The 24,174-nt window shown below is 42.9% G+C and overlaps 1 protein-coding gene across 3 annotated transcripts in view; it reads right to left on the bottom strand.

Moving 5' to 3' along the window:
* ARHGAP26 (Rho GTPase activating protein 26) overlaps positions 1–12,231 on the bottom strand; it is a 427,310-nt gene extending 415,079 nt beyond the window's left edge. For 2 of the 3 annotated variants that reach the window (XM_012748774.3, XM_012748778.3), the window contains exon 1: positions 11,719–12,230. In XM_012748774.3, coding sequence (XP_012604228.2) covers positions 11,719–11,872 — 154 coding nt within the window. In that variant the 5' untranslated portion in view covers positions 11,873–12,230. Of the gene's footprint in view, positions 1–11,718 lie in introns of all 3 variants that reach the window. The other variant, XM_075996167.1, reaches the window with a different exon arrangement.
* Between the last annotated feature and the right edge of the window lie 11,943 nt (positions 12,232–24,174).

Raw genomic sequence — 24,174 nt, 5'->3', positions numbered from 1 at the left:
TCCACTCACTCAGCCTGAAAATCTAACGTGTCACAAGAGGAGCCAGTTCATATTTTCAGAGTGTTCAAATTAGCCTGGAGTAAACTTAAAAGCAGATCCGACAGCAAGATCAGATGAGTTTTGAAACCTACCTGTGGTGTCTTTTCAAACCATGAAAAATAGGGTTTATTTTGGCTTTCGCTGTGTGGCAGCAGCAGGAGTCAAAGCGCAGCTACTGGCTTGGCTCGGAGAAGCCAGCTAGTTAACAAGGTTTGCTCCAGAATTCCCTAACCCCTCAAACCTTTGTCTATCTGGCAAAGAAAGCGCGCGCGCACACACACACACCACCCTAACCCCAGGAATCTCCTCTTTCTAAATATAGCAGGAAACTGCCCAGCCTCCCCTCTCACCCTCTGCAGCATTCTGTGCCTTCCAACCAAGGTGAAATGAGCCAGACATAAACATGCCATGACAGTTTCTGGCCCACACTGCCAAGCTGTTTTCCTCACTGTTTCCTCTCTTCCTCCACTCTGGGTTTCTGCAAAAATGTGTAAACCCCATTGACTCTAATTTGTAAAAATTCCCTGGCCACTAGTGCTGTTGTTCTCACCCTAACAAATGTGATTTCCTTCTTGGTCCCTGAAATTTGAGGTTGTAACAGACTGTTAGATATGGGCAAAGCCCTATATCATCTCCCATTGTACCTACAAGAACCTGCAGCCCAGAAAGGATATCGGGCAGTTCCAAGGCTGATAAGGACATAGCCAATTAATTATAATCTCTCTCCTTCTCTCCTCTCTCTCTCTCTCTCTCTCTCTCTCTCTCTCACACACACACACACACACACACACACACACACAATTTCTTTTTTCTTTTAGAATCAATGTCAGTGCCTAACGGAAGGGCCTGTTATTTAAGCAAAAGGTTAAGCATCAGAAACCATCTAACACACTCAAAGGAACACCAGACAAATATCAACTGGCTACAGGGATGCAAAGGACCTAAACAATAGATGTCAAAGAGCTTGTAAAAACTGGAGTCAGCAACCATTCCACTTGGAGGAATCTATCTCAGGGAAATGCTGGGATCCACACACAAAGGCAGATGAGAAAATGATCACTGCAGCACATTTTCTAATAGTGACAAACGGAGACAATCCAAATATCCTTCAGTAGGAAACTGGGTAAATCAGCTATGGTATACCCACATCGTAGAGCTCTCTGCAGGCACTAAACAGAATGCACTACCTACATGCACTGACATGGAAGATCTCCAAGACAGCGTGTTAACTAGAAAAGTGAAACACAAAATAATTCATATAATCCCATCTATGTAAAAGAATTCATAGGAAAAAAAAAACAAGAAAAAAACAGGGAGGGTGGCATAGGCAGTCTATGTGGCCTTGGCACTTATACCCCCATAATACACTAAAAAAATAAAAATAAAAAAAAGGACATACCAAACCATTGACAGTGGTTATTAACTCAGAAAAGGGAATGCTTTACTCTGAATACTTCTTTACTCTTTGATTTTTTATGAGAATATATTCAGGAACTATCTGTGTCATATTTTTTTTTGTCTTTGCACTATAAGATTAGATCATTCATTCATACTGTTAATTTCCCCCCCAAAATCCAATCCTCCCCAAGTCTTTTCTGTCTCAGAAAATAGTACCATCAATTCACACAACTGCTCAGGCCAAAAACATTTGAATCGTTCTAGGCTTCTCTCTTTCCCCTCATAGCCCATATGCTATGCCGTAAATCCCGTGGGCTCTACTTCCAAAAATATACCCAGCATCCGACCACCGTCTCTGACGTCCCCGCCCTAGCCCAAGGTGCCACCGTGTCCTACCTTACCCACAGTAACAGCTTCCGACCTGGTCCCCTTACCTCCAATCTTGCCCCACTACATCTATTCTCCGCACAGGCACCGCATGATCTTTTTAAAACGCCGGTAGGATCATGCCACAGCCTCCCACAGCTGCCCATCAGGTATAGAACGAAACCCTAAGTCCTTTCTAGAATTCAAGATCCCTATGGCCTGGCCCCTGGACTCCTTCCCCGTGCATTCACCATCACTCTGCCCCAGCCACAACTGGCTGCCCTGCTGGCCCTCAAACACCCCAACCAATCTCCCCATGCATGACTTTTGCACCTGTTACCTCCACCCAAACGGCCCTTACCCTAGCCTAGGGCTTTGGAGGACACGGTGTGGGAGCACAGCAGGGGCTGTTCCATATCTGTTGAACCAAAGCCTTCCTGTGATGGCAAAAAGACACATAATTTGAAACACATCAGGTAATAACCTGGAAAATTAAAATGAGGGTCGAAAATTTAAATCTAGAAAAACCACTTTGACTATTAGCATTACATTGGCACCCCTCCCTTGGCTAAGTTTTAGAAATGCAATAGCCTTGACAAGATAACAAAGTTCCCTTTATGAATTACTTTCTCCAACAACTCAATGGCGATATATATCGGTTCTTGCTTTGTCAACACAGGGGGTTTGGGATCATTTAGCTTACACTGGCCACAATCAGGAAGTCCAGACTGTGACATCTGCCCAGAGCAATGCTGACTGGCCGAACCAGAATGGGAAGCTGAACCACAGCCTCATAAGAACCGCCTTCCTAACTCCTGAAATTCTGAAACCCATCAGTTAAATACCTCTCAGTTTGAAGCAAATACAAGCCAAAAAGTCCCCAAAAGAGGGCAAATGGAGAAAATATACTAAGTGCTGTTCCCTTAATCATCAAAAGTTCTATGGGACAAAGTAAAGGGGAAAAAAAGATTTGAATAGACATTTCAGCAAAGAAAATGCACCAATGGCCAATAAACACATGAAAAGATGTTCACCATCATTAGTCATCACAGAAATGCAAATTAAAACCACAGTAAGATACCACTTCTCATCCACTCGGGTGGCTACAACTAAAAAGAGAGACAATAACAAGTGTTAGTGAGGACGTGGAGAAATTGGAATCTTCATACACTGCTGCTGGGAATGCAAAACGGTGCCTCTGTCGTGGAAAACATTTTGGCAGGTTTTTAAAAATTAAACATAAATTTAATTTAAACATAAGTTTAAGTCAAAATTAAACACAAGTTTACCAAACAACTCAGCAAAATTCTACTGCAAGGTAAAAAAATGAAATTAGAAGTGAAAACATATACCCGCATAAAGACATGTATGCAAATGTTCATAGCACCATTCTTCATAAGAGCCAAAAACTGGAAACAACCCAAATGTCTGTCAGCTGGTGAATGGATAAACAACTTATGGTTTACAAAATGGAATATTCTTCAGCAATAAAAAGGAACTGCTGGTAACATGCTACATCGTGGATGAACCTCAAAGACATCACGCCAAGTGAAAGAAGCTATATGCAAAGGGCCACATATTATATGATTTCATTTATCTTAAATTTTCAGAAAAGACAAATCTACAGAGACAGAAAAAAGTAGATTAGTGGTTGTATGAGGCTTGAGGCAAAAATGGAAAAGTGTCTACAAATGGGCCCAAGGGAGCTTTTTGGAATGATAGAAATGTTCCGAATCTGGATTGGGGTGACAGTTGCGTAACTCTGCAACTACAAACCAGTGAACTGTACACTTAAAAGACAGGTAAATTTTACAGCATGTCAATTATAACTCGACAACTCTTAAAAAAAAATACTCCCCCCAAAATATGCTGACCTGAAACAAAGGGCTTCTTTGAAAACGTAAATACAAACATAATGTTCTTGTGGGAGACACCCATGACAAGCTGACATGTCGGTTCCAAGTGTTAATGATCATTCTGGTGGGGGGAGGGAAGAGATGGAGAGAAAAAAATACCTTTCCATGATTTTAAAGGAGAAAGAATAGTCTTTCTTAATGATAGTTGTTGATAATTAAAGCTCAACAATAAGATATTCAGCCATAAAAAGAAATGAAATGCTAATACATGATTTTAAGATTCATGAATGAACCTTAAAAACATTATACTAAGGGAAATCAGCTAGACACAAATGACAAATATTGTATGATTCCACTTATATAACGTAAATAGAATAGGCAAATTCACAGAGACAGAGAATAGAATAGAGGTTACCAGGGTCTGGGGCAGGGGGAAATGGAGAGTTATTGTTTAATGGGTATAGAGTTTCAGTTAGGATGATTAAAAAGTTCTAAAAATAGATAGCAGTGATGGTTACACAATATTGCAAATGTGCTTAAGACCACTGAATTGTATACTTAAAAATGGTTAAAGTGGCAAATTTTGAATTATGTATATTTTACCATAAGAATACTCAACTATAGAAAAACAACCCAATTAAAAATGAACAAAAGATCTGAACAGACATCCTACCAAAGAAGATATGCAGATGGCAAGTAAGCATATAAAATATGGTCAACACCGTATGTCATCAGGGAATTACAAATTTCTTAAAAAATGAGACACCATTATACACCTATTAGAGTGAACAAAATCCAAAACACTAACCAAGTCTAGTGAGCATGCAGAACAACAAAAACTCTCATTCACTGCTGGTAGGAATGCAAAATAGTATAATCACTTTGGAAAACAATGGAATATTATTCAGCAATAAAAAAGAAATGAACTACCACACCATGAAAAAACATGGAAGAACCTTAAGTGCATACTGCTAAGTGAAAATAAAGCCAATCTGATAAGGCTAGAGACTGGCTGATGTCAACTACATAACATTCTGAAAAAGGCAAAACTAGGGAGACAGTAAAAAGATTAGTGGTTGCCAGGGGCTATGGGGAGAGAGGGATGAATAGACGGAGCACAGAGGATTTTTAGGGCAGTGAAGCTATTCTGTATAATACTAATATAACACATGGATACATGTCATTACACATCTGTCAAAACTCATAGAATGTACAGCACAAAGAGTGAACTTTAATGTAAACTACAAACCTTAGTTAATAGTATTTCGATACTGGCTCATCAATAAATGTACCATGCTGACACAAGATGTTAGAAATAAGGGAAACTAGAAGGAACAGGTATGAGGGGCTATATGGGAATTTTCTATACTTTCCATTTAATTTTTCTGTAAACCTAAAGCTGCTCTTAAAAAATAAAGTCTATTGGCTGGGCATGGTGGCTCACACCTGTAATCCTAGAACTGTGGGAGGCTGAGGTGGGAGGATGGCTTGAACTCAGGAGTTCAAAACCACCCTGAGCAAGAGCAAGACCCCATCTCTACTAAAAATAGTAAAATTAACTGGGTGTGGTGGCACATGCCTATAGTCCCAGCTACTTGAGAGGCTGAGGCAAGTGGATCGCTTGAGCCCAGGACTTGAGGTTGCTGTGAGCTAGGCTGATGCCACATACTCTAGTCCAGGTGACAGAGTGAGACTTGGTCTCAAAAAAGTAAATAAATAAATAAATAAATTCTATTAATTATGTTTAAAGGGGAAGAGGGGGGCTTAAGCCACAGTCAATAGATTGAGAACTACAGATTGATTGAAATTTATTCAATCCAACTGAGAACTGAATGGAGTATAGAGATTTTTTTAAGTTGATGTTATATGAAAACTACAAAACCTTACTGGAATTTAAGAAACTTGCTATTGTTTATATTTGTATGAGTAATACTCAAAGATTAATTACCAGCATTTATAAATAATTAGGAAATGCCTTTTTTTTCTGTATTCACAAGATGCTAAAACAAAGCAAAGGATTTGGGAAAAACATTTTGCTACCTAACTCCATACCCATTTGTTCCACTGGGATTTTGTGAGTAATTACTCCTAAACAAAGCAAGTTGGCATCAAACATCCTTTCAGAGTTTATGCCATTCAAGAAGGGCTTATCTATTGCAAAAAGCCTATACTAAATCCTAAAGAAACACAAAAAGGTGACAGGCTTTAAGCACACAACTCGATGTGGATTTTTTTACTATTGTTTTAATGGGCAAAGAGGATGAACCATTTACCTTACTAAATCAGACCAAGAATAGGTTTTTGGCCTCTCGGTTCAATGATCTGTTACTCAATTAAAAGACAATCATTGATAATCACTCAGTGTTACCCCCAAAAAGAAACTCTGTTGCTTTACAAAGCCAAGAGATATTCAGCCACCCTCATCTGCCCCTCTAGCCTATACAAGGGTTCTTTAAAGCCATGAGTACTACAAAACTTCAGGGCAAAATACAAAATCTTAGCTAATCTTTGCTATCCAGGGTCAGAGTCTAAAAAACAGCTGGGCAACATTCTCACTTCATCGAGCGCCTGCTCCATGTTTCTCCTTTCTAGGAACCAGATCTATGCATCTTCACTGCCAGCATCTTTGCTCTGGGCACTGAAAGGTAATGTTCGAGAGAAGGCCCTGCAGTCCACTGCCAGGTTTGAAAGTTAGTAGCTCAACTTCCTGTGACCTCAACTCTAAAATGCAGAAAAAGAGGCATATTCATCTCACAGGATGGTGGTAAGGACTAATGAGACAATGCGTGCACTTAGCGTAGGGCCTGGCACTTGGTAAGCGCTCAGTAAACGAGAGATGCTGGTATTCTTATTAGACTGTCTACTTATTTCTATTAAAAGTCACTGTGGTTGCCTTGGGGATGTGATACAGGACAGAGATCTCAAGATGACTAACCACCAAGGATGCGTTGAAAACAGCAAATCATCTCCAAAAAGTCTCATGAAAAGGATGGGCTCAACTGGAGAAAATATATTATAAATACATTCACTTCATTTTGTAAAACAAATTGTCACCCAACAGGATACTGACCACAAAGTGTGGCTTCATTATTACACACCCTGCCCCAACTTGACAGAAAGGTCAGAGAGAAGGTGCTAGATTCTTACTCTTGTTTTGGTTGGTTATCTCCTCTGCATCCACCAAAGTACCATGAACTAGAATGAATCCAATCCCCTCTCGTGGGTTGGAAATACAAAGGCTCACTTGGGTTTCTCCAGGACCTAAGACACTGGTGTTTGGGACCTCACCTCCCTCGCTGATTTGAAAGAAGAAAAGCTTCAAAGTTTCCCCACCTGAAATTCAAATCAAGAACTCCGCCTAAAGTTGGTCAACACTACCTAGGAGAAAACAATTAAAACTGCAATTCTGATGTCCAGAATAGGCAAATCTACAAAGACAGAAAATACATTTATGGCTGACTAGAGCTGGGGGTTGGAAGGAAATGGGGAATGATGGCTAATGAGAACAGAGTTGCTTTTGGGGGTGCTCAAAATGTTCCAGGATTGAATGTGATGATGGTTGCACAACTCTGTGAAAGTACTAAAAGCCACTGAACTCGAAGTTTTAAACAAGTGAGCTGTATCATAATGCAAATTATATCTCAATAAAGTTGATGTTTTAAAAATTGCATTTCTGTTGCTCCCATCTTAGACTACCAAAATAAGGGCAATCTACACAAGAAAGCAGAAGTCAAGTTTAAAGGGGTAAAAACCCCAGGAACAAGTCCAAAAATCAGCTGTCAAGATGGAAGGAAACATAGTTCCTAAAAACCCACACCACTCCTCAAAACCAAGGCCATAACTCATTTTCATTTCTATGAAACCACATTTGGTTTGCCATTGAGTCCATGAGACTGCCAGACATGAAGTCCAATGTATTCCGCAAGCTTTTTCTGAAAGACAGAGAAGGACAGACAGCCAGCTCAGCCACTGCAGGGGGGGCAATTAATCTAATCAAAAAGGTTGAAAATGTAAGCTACCAGAATGTTCTTAAGAACAGATGTCAGGAGTCTTATTTATTTTATTTCTTTTTAACTCGTAAAGCTTTTTTTGGCATAACTGCAACATTGATGCAAACGCTATTACCAAGATTCTGCCCACCAAATGGCTAATACATACACAACTTGTGTAAGTTACCAACAACTGGCATGGGGAAGGCTTTGGCCTAACTCCCTGCACCCAAGCCAAAAAATGTCCCTCTGCACTCTCAGTGACTTCTGCTCTGAGAATCACCAAGTCTCGACAACCCAGAATGTTTGAAGACAGTGACGCCAGCTACCATGCACTGAGCAATATGATGTACCAGGCCCCAAGCAAGTGCATTTTTCACATGCTCTATTTCAGTCATTCCTCACAATAACTCTAGGAGGTCAGTGTGGCTATTCCCATTTTACAAAGGAGGAGCTCAGGCTTAGTGACATGCCCAGAGTCAAACAAGTAGTAGTCGATGGGGTGGGGAATAGTTGGGGGTTAGGGGGTTGGGAGGTGGGGGTGGGGGTGGGGGTCAGGATTCAAACCCAGGAAATCCAAATGCTCTTAATTCTACAAGTCTGAACTTTATCTCCAACCTCTATCTATAAAAAGAAAAGAGAGGAAAAAAAAAGGCTTAAGCACACAGAATCTTTCTGATTGAGACACTGATTAATCAGATCAGAGAAAAGAGTCTGGAGTGAATGAGAATGGCCACAGAAAAGGCCAGGACAAATAAGCACCGGAAATAACTGAGTGGGAGTCGCCAAGGCTGTACTCCACATCAAATGAGAACTTTCTCCAAAAGCAGAATTTTTTTCAAATGTATATCTCAAATTATTTTCGTGCGTATCCTCTAGGTGTCCAGACCAGAGTCCTAGTCTCCCAGGAAAGACTTCAAGAAGTTCGTTTTTGGCCGGGCGCGGTGGCTCATGCCTGTAATCCTAGCTCTCTGGGAGGCCGAGGCGGGCGGATTGCTCAAGGTCAGGAGTTCAAAACCAGCCTGAGCAAGAGCGAGACCCCGTCTCTACTATAAATAGAAAGAAATTAATTGGCCAACTGATATGTATATAAAAAATTAGCCGGGCATGGTGGCGCATGCCTGTAGTCCCAGCTACTTGGGAGGCTGAGGCAGAAGGATCGCTGGAGCCCAGGAGTTTGAGGTTGCTGTGAGCCAGGCTGACGCCACGGCACTCACTCTAGCCTGGACAACAAAGCGAGACTCTGTCTCAAAAAAAAAAAAAAAAAGAAGTTCGTTTTTATGTAATCCACAGCTTTTATGAGGTTTTCAAGGGAACTCAAGAAATAAATGTATAAGAACCACTGACCTCAGCTGACCTAGACTACAGTGCTGTTTTACGGTGAAGTGCACTGGCTTTGGAATTTGACGTGTGTTTAAATATACTTAATTGCTGTGTCACCTTGAGCAGGTTACAGACCTCCCTGATCCTCAATTTCCTCATTTATAAGATGGAAAAAACTACAACCATGATCTTACTGAACTCCGCCAATTTCAGGAGGCCAGTTTTATTGCCTATGATTAACACACAAAGAAAACCTAAACCCAAAGAGTTGCAAATACTAGTCATAAAATATAAATATGGTTATAAAATAAAGACAAAATTTTAGAGCTGTAAGAGAATATAGATCATCTAAATCAGTGTTACCTATACAATTATGTATTTAAATTGTACTGGAAAAATACTTTCTATAATATTAACAGTAGTAATAAGGATGATCTGAAGAAAATTAATACATAAATACTAATATAATAGTATATTTTGCATATATGTGTAGCAAGCAGCTCATAACAGAATGCCTGAAGTCTGGGAAACAGTGATTGACTCCACTCTATTATTTTAAGAGGCCAGGTGTCCTGTTCTAGTAATAGTTACACGAACACAGTCAGTAGTAGAGCTGAATGTATACAGACCAGAATACCTAGTTCCCTATCAGTCTTTCCCCCAAGTTACAGGGCTGCTCCACCCCATTAAACAACTTAACCCTTGAACCCCATCACTGCAATGTTCCTCCTACCCAAAGAATTCTTGCTCCTCCCCCAAAAAATAACAGGCAAATTTGCCAGTCACCCAAATGCACCCTTCTCAGATACCAAACGTAAATCCAAATTCTAGCACATTTGATCCAAGGGGATCATTGGGGGTTCCACTGGGGCAAGCTAGATAGGGCTCTGTGTCGGCAGGAACTCCATCTCTGGCTCAAACCGGGTGGATTCAAAAGCTCTAGCCTTGCTGCTAGAGCTGTGTGACAGTCGGATTGTGCTTCCCCCAAGTCTCTGTTTTCTCATTTGCCAAATGAATAAAATTACATGCGACAACTCATGAGTGAAGCAGTGCCTGGCATGGAGCACAGCTCTGTAGCCACACGGGCAGCAAAATATTTATTCACTGCTACATCCTCAGTGCCCAGTGCAGTACCCAGCGGGCACTCCAAACAAACGTTGCTGAGTGAAGCAGGGAACCAATTAAAGCCAGCCTGAGGTTCAATCAACGCTCCTGGGGCAAATTTAAAAGTGGGCCCCTGGCTTACTCCAAACCAGGGGTCACATGTTCCCTGAACCAAATATGGCCTTGGTCACTGACAGAGGGAGAATCTGTCCATATGCTTCAGGTAGGGAACTGCCTCCTGCAGAGAACCTGCCCCTGAGAACAAAAATCACATCACATCACAGTCTTGTGTGCATTTCACCGCAAAAGATTGGCACTTTCGGCTGCTCTGGCATTCCATTGTCTCTCTCTTCATTTTTAGAAGCAACAGGCTCACAAAATGACATCTCAGGCACTTAACTTCTGTAAGCCTCCTTTAAAGAGGCCTGGGAACCATTCTCACAGCTAGGATACTACTCTGCTCAGGCAATCTTTCTTAGCTGAAAAATATCATTGATTAGGAAATCCATCACAGAAACAGGAAAAAGAGTCAAAGACAATTCCACCATCTGCCTTTAGGTTGTTCCTGATTCTCAAAACTACAAGATGGACTGAGTTATTTTTAAATGGATAGACTGAAAAGGTACCAAAAACGTTCTCACAATCCAAGGCTCTCATCCCTAGAGAACTCTTATTTGGCTAGAAGGAGAAACTCTCTGGCTCTGCAAAAGTCAAACAGAATGCAAATTTCATTCCTCGCCTTGTACCAAAAGGGAAAAAAAAAAAAAAGCAAAAATGGTTTTACAAAAGGTCTGAGAATCTTTAAGACGAGTTTAAATTTCTCCTTTCGGAGGAGTAAGGACGTTGATTCTCAGACCTCTGCGTTTTCAAGGATAATGGGAGAGGTAAAAAGGAGAGCGAGGGAGCAGGAGAGGGAGAGAGTAGGGATATGTTCATTCTATTTTTAAACTCTCGCCCACAGTTTAGAGTAAAGGAACACTCTGGTTCTGTACTCCCACCCCTATCACCTTCTGCTAAACACAAGAATCAGAACCTGCACACGTGCATGGCACTGATTCTAGATTTGGGGGTTACTGGCTGCCAACACTCGGGGGAATCGGGGAGAGCTAACCAACCGCTCCACCCAGAGAAGCCGGTGGCCGGGACTAGGCTGGATCTGCAAACGGGGAGCGAAGCAGTCACAACCCACAACCCGCCTTTTCCCAAGGGGAGGCAGCGCCCCCTTGGCAGGGTAGGCTCCAAGTTCACGGCTGGGCACCCAGGGGTGAGCAATTCTTCCCCTAAAGGAGTGGCAGTCGTGGCTGGGATGGGGCTTCCGAGCAGGCTGCGGCGCGCTGGGCGCTCCAGCCCCACTCCCGGGACACCTGCGTGCTGTGCACACCCACCCGCACCGCCCCAGAGCACCACCCGCGCTCGGTCGCCTCCCGGCCGCCCCCGAAAGCAAAGGGCTGGGCAACGTCCTGATGGTTGCGGGCTCGCCCGTTCCACGTATCCTTCCTGCCTCAGTAGAAGCATCAACATCCGTGAATCAGTGCCCCGGGGACAGAAAGCCGGCGGGCAGGCGGGCGACCAGGGCTGAGCGCCGCCCCACGGCCCTCCCGTCCCGGGGCCGCGTCCCCGCCGTCCCCGCCCGGGGCACTCACTCTTGAGCGCGGTGATGAGCGACTTCCCGTCCTTGATGAGTTCCTTGATGAATTTGTTGGTCTTGTCCAGCTCCGCTTCGTGCGACTTGAGCGTCTCTCGGAAGTGCGGGCTGTCGAGGCAGCAGTCGCTGAACTCCAGCGCGGGGAGCCCCATGGTGCCCGCGGCGCCCAGCCGGGGGGCGCGCCTCCCCCGGAGCCCGGGCGGCCCGCCGCCCACAGCTCGCGCGCGGCGGGACCCCGGCCGGCACCCCCGACGGCCGCCGGCTCCACAGGTGTGGCGCCGGCTCGCCCACCGCGCGGCGTCCGCGGGCGCGCACGGCTCCCGAAGCCAGCCGGGACCCGGCCGGTGCGCGGCTGCCCGGGCTGCGCGCAGGGGAGCGGCAGGCGAGCGGGCAGCGCGGCGGCGGAGCAGCAGAGGCGCCGGGAAGAGAGCGAGCAGGCGAGCGAGCGCGGCCGCCGCCTCCCCGCCTCCTGTGCTGGCTCGCTCTCCCGCAGCCTCGAGCGCCCTCTCACAGCAGCCTCGGCGCCGGCCAGCGTCCGGGCCGCCCGAACCTGCTAGCGATGACCTAATCCCCGCCGGACCAATCAGCGCGCTCTCCCCAGCCCGACCCTCGGGCCGCCCGAGGAAGCCCAGCCCTTCCGCGGCCTTGGGCCAATCAGAGGGCTCTGGAGGCGGGGCCTGTGGCGCGGGGGGGCGGAGACTCACGCCACCGCCTAGGTCCGCAGCGCAAGCTCCGCCCGCTCCCGCCCGCCGGGTGCTGCAGACCCCGAGCCCTAGGGGTGAGCGCTGCTGTGCGTGGGCCCCCGCCGCCTCGCCCGCCTGCTGCGGCGCGAATTCTAGCCGCGGACGGCGTGTCTGCTGGTCTGGAGGGCGCAGGAGCCTAGTTGTGCCGAGCATGAAAATTCTGGGAATTAGGGCTGCAGTTCACCGCAGCCCGCCCTGCACTGCTGGGCAACAGAGCTTGCACTCAAAATACAGCCCCCTGCCCCGGGAGAACCCGGAGCTTCCACACGCTCCTCTGCCAGTCAAGCAGAAAAGGTTTGCATCTTAAAATTACCAGCTCTTCTCGTCTGCAGTCTTCCCTCCCCCTACAGTCCGTCCCCCTCACGGCCACTCCTGCTCAAAACCCGCCCACGGCTGCCCCTAGCCAAAGGATCTCGCATGCATCCCTACGAGAATTTCAACCGCCTGTTATTTCCCTGCTCGGCATCTAGCACAATTTTATATAATTCTGTCCACTGCCTGTCATCCTTTGCCACATGGTGAGCCTCACGAATGCACAAGCCACTGCAATTTTCTAGTCCGCTGTTACAGCCCAACATCTAGAACAGTGGCTGGCATTCAATCACAGATATTGAGCGCTTACCATGTGCTGCGTAGGCTACGGTGATCGATAAATATTTGTGGAATTAACGAATCCTTTACCATGGCCCTCTCCACCTGCCACGCCCAGCGCGTTGCCCTGTGTTCCCCTCTGTTGGACCACAGACTCAATTCTGGCAGCTCACTCACTGCACTTGTCAGGGTGGGTCCCACAGAGTGTCTAGTGCTGAATTGTGAACTCCTGGAGGATTGCGACTGTCCTGGAACAAATGATTTCTACGTCCAGGAACTAGCAGCCTTCCTTCAGTTAAGTGGGGGTTTGTTTGTTTGTTTGGGTTTGTTTTTTAAATAGGTCTGCTCTGTGCAGGCACTAGCTTAGATGGCAGGGATACAAAGATGAATACACAAAATGAATTTGACAGCTGCTGGTCAGTGGGAGAAACAGCAGAACACAAGCCATAGCAATGCTGTATAAGAAGTTTGGATAGAAGGCCTGGGTGCTTGGGAACATGGAGAAGAGGGTTTTAGCTCATCTACGTTGAGGAAATAATTTATTAAATGCATAAATGAATGAATGAATGTGATCTATTTGCTTGTTGTGTCTACAGATTTAGGCTTGATAGCAGGTCCGAATAGGTGGATAATTACAACCCTGTAAATAGTTGTTTTTTTTGGTTTTTTGGGGTTTTTTTGAGACAGAGTTTACTCTGTTGCCTGGAGAGAGTACAGTGTGTCAGCCTAGCTCACAGCAACCTCAAACTCCTGGGCTCAAGAGATCCTCCTGCCTCAGCCTCCCAAATAGGTTGGACTATAGGTGCACACCACCACACTGGGCTAATTTTTCTATTTTTAGTAGAGACAGGGTCTCGCTCTTGCTCAGGCTGGTCTCAAAGTCCTGAACTCAAGCAGTCCTCCCTCCTCAGCCTCCCAGAGTGCTAGGACTGCAGGTGTGAGCCATTGCACCCAGCCAAAATAGTTGTTCTTTACCTGCCAAGGACGAGAAAGATCTAGAATGGAAACTCCATGAAAGTAAATCTGTTTAATGCTTTATCTTGAGCACCTAAAGGTAGGTGTTCTAGTTATCCATCAGTATATAACAAGTGACACCAAAAGTTAATGTTTAAAGTGACAACAATCATTTTATTTTCTCTCATGATCTCTGTGGGTCAGAAATTTGGGGAGGGCTTGACTGGGTGGCTCTGGCTTGCGGTCTCTTGTGTGATTGCAGTTAGATGGTGACAGAAGCTGGAGTATCAGGTGGTTAGCTGGGCATCTCCCTCTCTTCAGGTAGGCTCAGGGCTTCTCCATGTCATTCATCTCTCTGTGTGGCCTAGTCTAAGCTTCCTCACAGCATGGCAGCCCTGCCGGGAATGTACCAGCTCACAAGGCGAAAGCTACATCTCCTTTTATTTCCTAGCCTTGGAAGTCACACACTTCTGCCACCCTCATTGGACACAAGCAAGCATAAGCCCACCCAAACTCAAGTGGAGGAGGGGGAGAATAGGGCTGGACCTCTAGAATGGGAGATATTGTTGTGGCCATCTCTGAAAAATATAATCTGCCACAGTGGGCCTAGAACATGGTAAAACATTCAACAAATGTTAAATTAATGAAACAAAATGAGATCCACCATTATTTGTTTTATCCCATTGAGGAACATTAAGCAAATGTGTATAAAATAATATACATGTACTACTAATAATAATAATATATTAGTTATCACTTAAGCTCTTAGTTTGTGTCAGGCACTACGGTAAATTATGTACATACATTATTTAATCTTCACAAGGTGAAACTGGTACTGTGATAAATCCCCATTTTTCAGATAAGAAATGGAGGCCCAGAGTAGTAAATTGAACCAGGCTACCCAGCTTAATAAGTCTGTGTGGCATACACATATATGCAAACATGTGACCTAATAGGCCCATTCATAAATATGTAAATATGTGGATAATGTGTAAATTTCTTATAAATTTAGTCCAGAATTTCCACAAAAGACCTCCCACACTTTCGGCAGTATTATCATAAACAGAGAATCAAAATGCAGCAGTGCTAGTGCAGAAACTGGCACATGGAAGGCACAGTTGTCTGTCTCCTCTTAGAAAATAAGCTCCATGAGGGTAGAGGTTTTATGTTATTCAGTGCTACAGGCCCGGCTTAGAACAGCAATGGTTACTTCAACAGTGCTCAACATCAATGAGAAGGACGCAATGAATAAAGAAAAAAAATAGCAACTCATGACAACATAGGTTACGGCCATGCATGTAAAAAAAAAAACAGTTAAAGCCTAGAAATCACTTTCATATGATAAATAGAAATAATTTAGGTAACATTTGGCCTAAATTCTCTGATTGAATGTCTGAATTCCTTAAAATTAGCTGAACGATTAGTCTAAATAGTTGTGGTTTCAGTATCAATGTATTTTAAATCCATATTTTTTCTGACTTCAATTGTCCAAATAACTTTACACCTGCCATACAATTACCTCCCATTTGTAGAAACTTTACCTCTGGCAAAGCACTCCCATATATGTTGTCTCTGAGCCCATACAGTCAGAAGTGGGCATGGGCCATTCACTCACTGGTTCCTGAACACAAGCTGGAGAACAGGTCTGGCCCATGATGGAGCGTGCATGGGTCCTCATATACCCGAGAAGTCCAAAGTCCATGGGTAGGTCTCGCTTCAGGGAAGCCTCTGGGGTCTAGGTAGGATATCTGAACAAGGCTTCTCTCTCCATCCCTGGAGCTGACCATTGTCTGTGGTGGCTTCATTCTCAGTGACGCAGCTTCTTCAAACTTAAATCCAGAAACCTTAACGGTAAGGCAGTTTTCTTTCCAAGAATTCTGGCAGAAATGACAAGACTGGAGTCACGGATAAAACAGCCCCACTCCAAACACACAAAGCGCTGGGGAGGAGTCCTTCCGCCAAAGCAGCAGCACAGCGCTGTGAGCAGGAAAAGGGGAATTGCTGCGAAACAGGCAGAAGCAACAGCATGCAGTACACCTGACCTGTCCCCAACTCCCCCAGAATGAACGCACCTGCTACGGCATTCCCATGGCGTTAAAATTCTGTTTAGCACTTACTCATTCTTTTTTATGGTTGACACCATGCTTTGCTTTACACATTACTTCCCCTTTGTATTATTACTACATAAGAGGTCAGTTTCCTATTTTAAAATAATGATTCAGGGTTGATGCAAATGTTCTATATCTTGATTATTGGGATGATTAATTACACAGGGATCACATGTGTCAAAACTCATGGGGGCATTTTATTGTATGTAAATTACACCTCAATAAAGGTTGATTTTTAAAAATGATGATGATGGTGATGGTAATGTTGATGACATTTATTAAGCTTCTGCTGTGTAGTAGGATCTGCGCTACGTACTTTATTACATGTCTTCATTTAACATTTACTACAATCCTGGGAGGAAGGAACTGCTACCATTCCCTTTTTACAGGCGAGGAAAATAAGGCTCTAAGAAGTAAAGTGCCTAAGGACACATAGTTACTGATGGAGCTAGACTTCCAATTCAAGTCTACTGTCTTAAATAACTATCTCCATATAAATTTCTGTAATAAATACATTTTATACATCTAAAAAATTAATAAATAATAATAGCCAAACACCTGAAAGTTGAATGAGATCACATATGACTGAGAAGGAGGTATCTCATTCTGAACTGTGTTTTTCCAGGACTTTTTGCTGTTATGTCCCAAATATATCAATAATTATACAAGCCTCTAATTTTTTTTGGCTTTAAATCCCAGGCCCTGCAATTTGTGTGAAAACAATCGACTGAAGCAGACATGAAGTTCTCATCTTCCTTTATAGAAGAAAAGAAAATCTATTCTTCTAAAGCCATTGCTTCATAATTCTTTAAGGGAGGTAGAAGCACTTATTTTAACATTCTTTGGCTTGGGAAATTAATGAAACTCATATTAGTTGCACTACACAACTTTCATAGGTTAGCATTATTTTTATTTTCACTTTTTATGATTTATTGATTGCATGCCTTTCTACTTATTTCTTACTCATTTATAGAGAAAGGTACCCATATAACATTTACTATGTACCAGATACAGTTCTAAACACTTTATAAATATTAACTCATTTAATCTCTAAACTACCCTGTTAGTATCTTATCTCCCTTTACAGGGGAAGAAACTGAAATGAATCACCTAAAGTCACACAACCACTGCGTGGCAGAGCTGAGATTCTCGCTGGTAGTCTATTTGTAGACTTAGGCTACGTTACTATCAGAACCCCAATGTGCTCAGAGAAAGAATTTTATTTCTGAGGCTTTCACACAGCTGGTGGTGGCCATGGGCCACTTTTCTGGCCATTGAGATACAACTGGAAATCCACTGGGTGAGGTTTTGAAAAAAGATTTGTGGTTTTTTTTTAATAAAAGGGCAGATGACAGTAAGCAATCGATATAGTTGGACACACTAAGCCAGTGGTTGGAAAACTTTCTGTGAAAGACTTTTAGGTATTACAGGCCACACTGTCTCCATTGCACCTACTCAAACTCTGCTGCTGGGGTGTGAAACCATCCACAGACAATACATAAACGAGTGAACACAGTGGCTATATTCCAATAAAACTTATGGACACTGGAATTTGAATTTCATATAATTTTTATGTGTTACAAAATATTCTTTTTTTTTCAACCTTCTTAAAATGTAATAGCCATTCTTAGGTCACAGATATGGAAAAAACAGGTAGCAGGTGGAATGGGCCCACAGGCTATAGTTTGCTAACCACTGGACCAACCAAATGAAAGAAGTAACCCAAGTATAGTGGGAGACTAGAAATTTCAAAGGTGTAAGTTCCAATTCTTCCTTGGTGCTGATTTGCCAGTGGCCTCAGGAAAGCCAGTCTGAGGCACCAGCATATCCTGGTTCCCCGGCTCTAAATTAGAGAAAGCACCTCTGTTTTTTCAGGTTATTGTTCGTGTGAGATCTTATAAATGACAGGAAACATTTTGCAACTAAGAAGGACCAAGTAATATATCCATGAGTATAAAAGAAAAATAGTGGCTGGGCGTGGTGGCTCACGCCTGTAATCCTAGCACTCTGGGAGGCCGAGGCGGGAGGATTGCTCGAGGTCAGGAGTTCGAAACCATCCTGAGCAAGAGCGAGACCCAGTCTCTACTATAAATAGAAATAAATTAATTGGCCAACTAATATATATAGAAAAAATTAGCCGGGCATGGTGGCGCATGCCTGTAGTCCCAGCTACTCGGGAGGCTGAGGCAGAAGGATTGCTTGAGCCCAGGAGTTTGAGGTTGCTGTGAGCTAGGCTGACGCCACGGTACTCACTCTAGCCTGGGCAACAGAGTGAGACTGTCTCAAAAAAAAAAAAGGAAAAATAGTAAATATATCTACTAGAATGATTTAAAAGATTCAATTTCCTACTATTTCCAAAAAGAACCAAAAAACCAAAACACACAGATGAGAAAAATCAAGAATCCCACTGAGCACAAACAAATTATCTCTGAAGTGGGCTATTTACAGAACCAAAGAACTACAGAGTTTTAGAGCTAACAGAGATCATGGAAAACATCTAGTTCAATAGCATTGTTTTAAAGGCAATACCAGGGAAGAAAGACAGTTCCCCTAAGTCACTTATTTAGAGTATGAAAATAATCTAATAAGAAGAGACAGCTTCTGAAACCTAAATAGGAAATAAGGTCATGTAATAATAAAAAGCACAGGATTTCAAATACTAGGTTCAAATATTGTCTCTGACATTTAATGGTTCTGAATCTCGGGCAAGTTACTTAACAGAGTCTCAATGTCGTCTTCTTTAAATCAGAGCCAAAAATTAATATTTCATAGAGTTATAGCTAAGAACAAGTGAAATAACATACATAATATATCATCAGGCACATTATAAATTGTTCAATAAATTATAACTTCTATTACTATTACACGAAATTCTAAAATCTCAAAATCCACCACAGCTGCTAAAAAGATCTTGAAATTGCAATTTTTATACTGAGCTAGTAAATAAAACGCCCATAGTCAATGTTCTCACAAAAATATTTTTATCTTTATTAGTTGAAATACTTCCTTGAATTTCTATTTATAGCATTCCTGGAAGACAATGTAGTGCTGTTTTAACTTGAAGCCACAAACACACTCTCACTTTAGGGTGGAATTTTACACCATTACAGCAGGTTTGTCACTGAAACACTCCACAGATTATTCAACTAAGGAGGAATCCTAACACCTATAAACTTTTATTTCAGTTTCTAATCTGACAATAATTCGGTAAAAATAAGGAATGTAGTACTTAACACAGTAACTGCCATATGCATTGTATTTAACTCATGCTAGTTTTGAGCCCGGGGCCTCGTGAAGCATACATAACTCATACGTCTCTTCACCTATTTTTCAAGTTGCATATAACTCACACAGAGAAAACAATAAAAAATAACACATTTTTCATTAAATTAGAAAGGATCATTTTATTTTCAAAGTTTTTATTTTATTTTTATCATAAAACACCAGGGCCCTATGGAAATTTTTTTTTTCTAACGTGGCAGTCAATGTGTTAAAATACACAGTTAGAATGTCCTCATAACGTCATTTTCAAGGTAATGCTAAGAGCAAAATCTTAAGCATCAGAAAGACATCAGACATAGGTTTTAACTCCAGCTCTGCCACTTCAATGGCTGTGTGACCTTGGACAACTGAATCTCTCTATAGGACCTACCTACCACACAGGACCACGTGAAGATGAAATGACAGGATGGACATAAAATGCTTACTTAGACTGGTATCTGCAATGTAGTAAGTGTTCCAAAAAAAAAAAAAAAAAAAGTTAGCAAAGTTAAATTATACCTACCTACATCATTGAAAGATAAACTTTGCTAAAGTCCATTATTATAATCTTTTGCTTCTTCTGGTGGATGTTAGATAAAATTTTAAAAGAACTGATTTTCAGAGTAATACTGTAAATTGTATAGACAGGTGCTCATGTGAAGGTAGAACCGAAGGTAGATTTCTTCCGTCGTTCTAGTAAGCCCAGAGGAAACCAAGAACCTCCAAGTTTTCTAGGAAATGGGAACACAGGTTCAATTCAGATTTCTAAAAAGAAAAAGATGCACTTGTCACTTTGAAAACATTGGAATCTAACCCTTCAGAAACACTTCCTCGCCTTCCCAATTGGAAGCAGTCTCTCCCTCTAAGTCCATTAGAAGGTAAGCTCCCAGTTGACAAAGATGGTGTTGGGTCTATAGGCTTCGTGGCTGTATCATTCGCCTAGAACAAACAGTGCCTGCATGTTGTAAATTCCTGTTAGAAGCGTAGACCGAAGGTGAGCTGATCGTATAGCTGCCATGAGAGGAAAACAGTAATAGGGAAATTCATGACCACGCAGGCCCAGTATTGAAGTTTTGAGTAACATGGGCTCCGAGTTTCTAGGGGAAGGGGAATATATTGCAGCTAGGTAAGCTCATGCCAAAAAGAATAAAGAAAAAAATTTGTACACCCCCAGCCCCACATATATGTAGAAACACACTATGCACTGAGACTTGGGTTAAGTTAGAATTTGTTAAGTTGTTTCTTACTTTAGGCACAGTAATCTTTCTTCACTTGGCCTCTGGGTCACCACCCACTCGCTGCCTCTTGGGTCTCCTATCTCATTGGCCCCTCCTTGACAGTTTCCTCTACTGATTTCCTCATTTTCCCAACCTCTGAATGCCCTAGGCTGGTTCTCAAACCTCAACCCACACACACCTACCAGGTGACTCAACCTGCCCCATATCTTCAAACACTACACGTGCACACTAACAACTTCCCAGTGTCCATCCCAGCTTTGACCTCTCCCGTGAACTGCAGACAGCTACACACGATGGACTGCTCAACATTCAGCTTGTATATCTAAATGGGCATCTCAAACTTAAAAAGAGACCAGAACTGAAATCTTGGTTTTTCTCCCCAGACCTGGCAAATCCATCCTTGCAGTTATTCAAGCCAAAACCTTACAGCCATCCTTTTCTCTACTCTCTAACAATGCACATCCAGTCATCGGCAGGTCCTTTAGACTGAGTCTTCAATAGATACCTATCGTCTGATTACTCCTCCTCACCCTCTGCTACCACCCTGCTCCAAGAGCCCCCCCCTTTACCCTGGATTATTGCAACAGCCTCCTAACTAGTCTCTTGGCCTCCTCTCCTGCTATCTGTGGTCTAGCTCCAGCAGCCAGAGTGATCCTTTAGAAGATAGACGGTATCATGTCACTCCTCCGATCGCAACCTCCAGTGGTTTCCATCTCACCAGAGTGAAAACAGAAGCATGATCTGACTCACAAATACTTTTCTCACATCATCTTCTACCTTTCTTCCACAGCTCACTCTGCTGGGCCACTCTGGCCTTCAAATGATACACACCTACCTCCTTCCCCAAGGTCTTTGCACTTGCTGTTTTCTCTGCCTGTAATTCTCTTCCCACAGATAGCAGCATGACATCCCTTTGCTTCCTTCGAGTTTCTATGCAAAGATCATCTTTCCAGCAGGCTTCCCCTGCCTGCCTTCCCCATCCAAAATCTCACACTTCTGCCCCTTTACCTTGCTTTGCTTTCCTTCACAATCCTTATCACCATTGTTAGTAATGGATATTTTCAGATGGTTCATATGCTATTTTTTTCAGAATAGAATGAAAATTCTGAGAGCAGGGTAAGGGGGTGGGAGTGTGCTATTTTAGACAGGGAAGTCCATTTTGTTTACTGCTTTATCCCCAGGGTCTAGAATGGTGCTTAACACATAATATGTACTCATAAAAATGTGTTGAATGAATGAATAATATTGTTTGCTGAAATATTCTGTAAATTTCAAGTGGAAAAATATAAAGTGAATAACCGCTTGCTGAATGCATTCTGCAAGGCGAACACTGTGCTTGTTAATCTCACACTCAGAATACAGTACAAAGACTAGTTGACATTTCATGTAGATTTAAAATTAATTTAGAAAATACTAGTTTGAAAATTCAAGATAGGGCTTAAGAGAACCGACTATAAATAAACACATGTTTCAAGCTACAGAAATATTATCTTAATATTTTAGTCATTTCTCGGATCCATTGTATCAGACTAATATGTATTTTAGGGTCTGTAGCATTTAGCCTTTGGTCTCTAGAGTTAATTCTTTGGGCCAGAAAATGCAAATTAGATTACCTCTAATTTTCTGCTGATAACCCTCTATCTCAATCTTGGACAACAATCCCCGTTTCTGCTGGTAACCCTCTATGTCAATCTTAGAAAACAATGTCCTTGAGCTTTTAGTATTTTAGGCAGTTCCTTTCTCATACTGTGAGAGTTCCCAAGACTGAGAGGAAACACAGATCTACAGTTATAAGAGGAAGCATAACCAGTTAAGAGAAGAACAGATCTACAATCATAACTGTTCTTTCATTCAACAGACATTCATTGAGATCTTACTATGTTTCATGTGCTGGACTAGACACTGGGAAACGAACAAGGATGCACAGGACATGCCCACACCTTTAAGGAACTCACAAGGGAGTCTGGGTGACAGCCAGAGGACCTGATCGTCACAGCGCAAGGACAGAGGGGTGCCCAGTGTGCCCAGTGTGCTACTGCAGACAATGGAAGGGCACCCAGCTCAACCTGAACAGGGTCAACAGGCTTCCTAGAGAACGCAGGCGCCTCAGCTGAAGCTTATATAATGTGTAGAAATGGGGGTCCAGGGCGGGTCATGTTCCAGTTGGAGGGTAAAATATGCACAAAGCCACGGTGGCATGAATCCGTGCGCTGTGTGCAGGAAACCACAAACATTCGATGCAGGTCACACTAGAGGTGAGGCTGAAAGTGTGGGGCAGAGGGCAGGATACAGGGAACTTTACAGTATATTAAGAAGCACGATCTTTGTTCAAGAGATAGTGGACCAGCCACTGAAGCAGGAGGATGTGGCTGCTACACAGACAAGCTTGGAGGCAGGGAGACCAGCAGGAAAGCTGTGGCAGTGTCCAGTTGAAAGGTGATGAAGGTCTGAATTAGGGCAGGAGGAGCAGAAGATGGGGAACAGGGGGCAGACTTAGAAACAGCCAAAATCACTGGGACTTGATGTTAGGGAGATTAGAGGGAGGAGGCAAGGATACCCTGAGGTTTCTATCCTGAAGGGTATTACCAAATGTAAGTACAGATAGGATCAGGCAGGAAGAGGAATTCATTGTTAGGTGTTTCAAACGCTAAGGGAAAAGCATTCCATTCATCCGTTCAAGAACCACCTATAAAGTAACTCTACGTGAACTTCCAAGCGTGAGTCTGAAGGGGACGGAGTAGCCTTCGGAGAGCTGGTTGTCATTTGCACTCAGATGATCAGGAGTTAACCTACGAGGATGGTTAGCACAGGACTTGGCAGAAAGGAGACTCTCAGTGGGTACCTGCTGAAAAGAATAAATGAAGAGATACTCTGCAAGTGTATCTAAAGAGAGAGGAGCTGGGAACCAAACATGAAACTGGAAAACACAAATGCCTCAGAGTTGGGTAAAGGAAGCAGAAACAGAGTGGTCAGGAAGGTGGTGTCATGGAAATCCAATGAGATAGTCCTAGGAACCAAGGACACCCCACACTGCCAGGTAGCACGAGGGCTTTTGAAGTCCTGAGCCTTCTCCCATGTTAACATTTCTTAATGAATTATTCCTAAGTTGAAAGTTAAGAAGGTCTCCAGATAAATCTAGACAGGAAACACAGGCATTCCTTTTTTTTTTTTTCTAGAGCTTTGTTGCCTTACAGTCCAAAGGTGATTTGGGCAATAGTTGCATTTCTAGTTATCAAATTTAATTACCAAGTTTGTGCTATTGTGCCCTTCTGCTTTAAATAATTTTGGATACTTTTCTTTCCTCACTCATGATGATGATTTTCTATTCTTGATGTTAACTCCCTAAAGCTAATTTAAACCACAGGATGCAGCTTTGCCAGTGTAAAAACAACTGAACGCCTAAGACTGGATGTAACAATTATTTAGTATTATATTCATTTATAGATGAGAGAGATTGCGGTGTCTAGTCTATTGTAGGTGAGTGTGATGACTACTGGTTACAAGTCTCTATTTTTCGTTTGTTTGATTTATTTTTGCCTACCCAGCATCCTTACCCTGT

This window comes from Microcebus murinus, chromosome 21 (genome assembly GCF_040939455.1).
Source record: "Microcebus murinus isolate Inina chromosome 21, M.murinus_Inina_mat1.0, whole genome shotgun sequence".
NCBI classification, from domain to species: domain Eukaryota; kingdom Metazoa; phylum Chordata; class Mammalia; order Primates; family Cheirogaleidae; genus Microcebus; species Microcebus murinus.
Note: the sequence above shows the minus strand (reverse complement) of the source record. Positions and strands in the feature narration are given on the sequence as shown.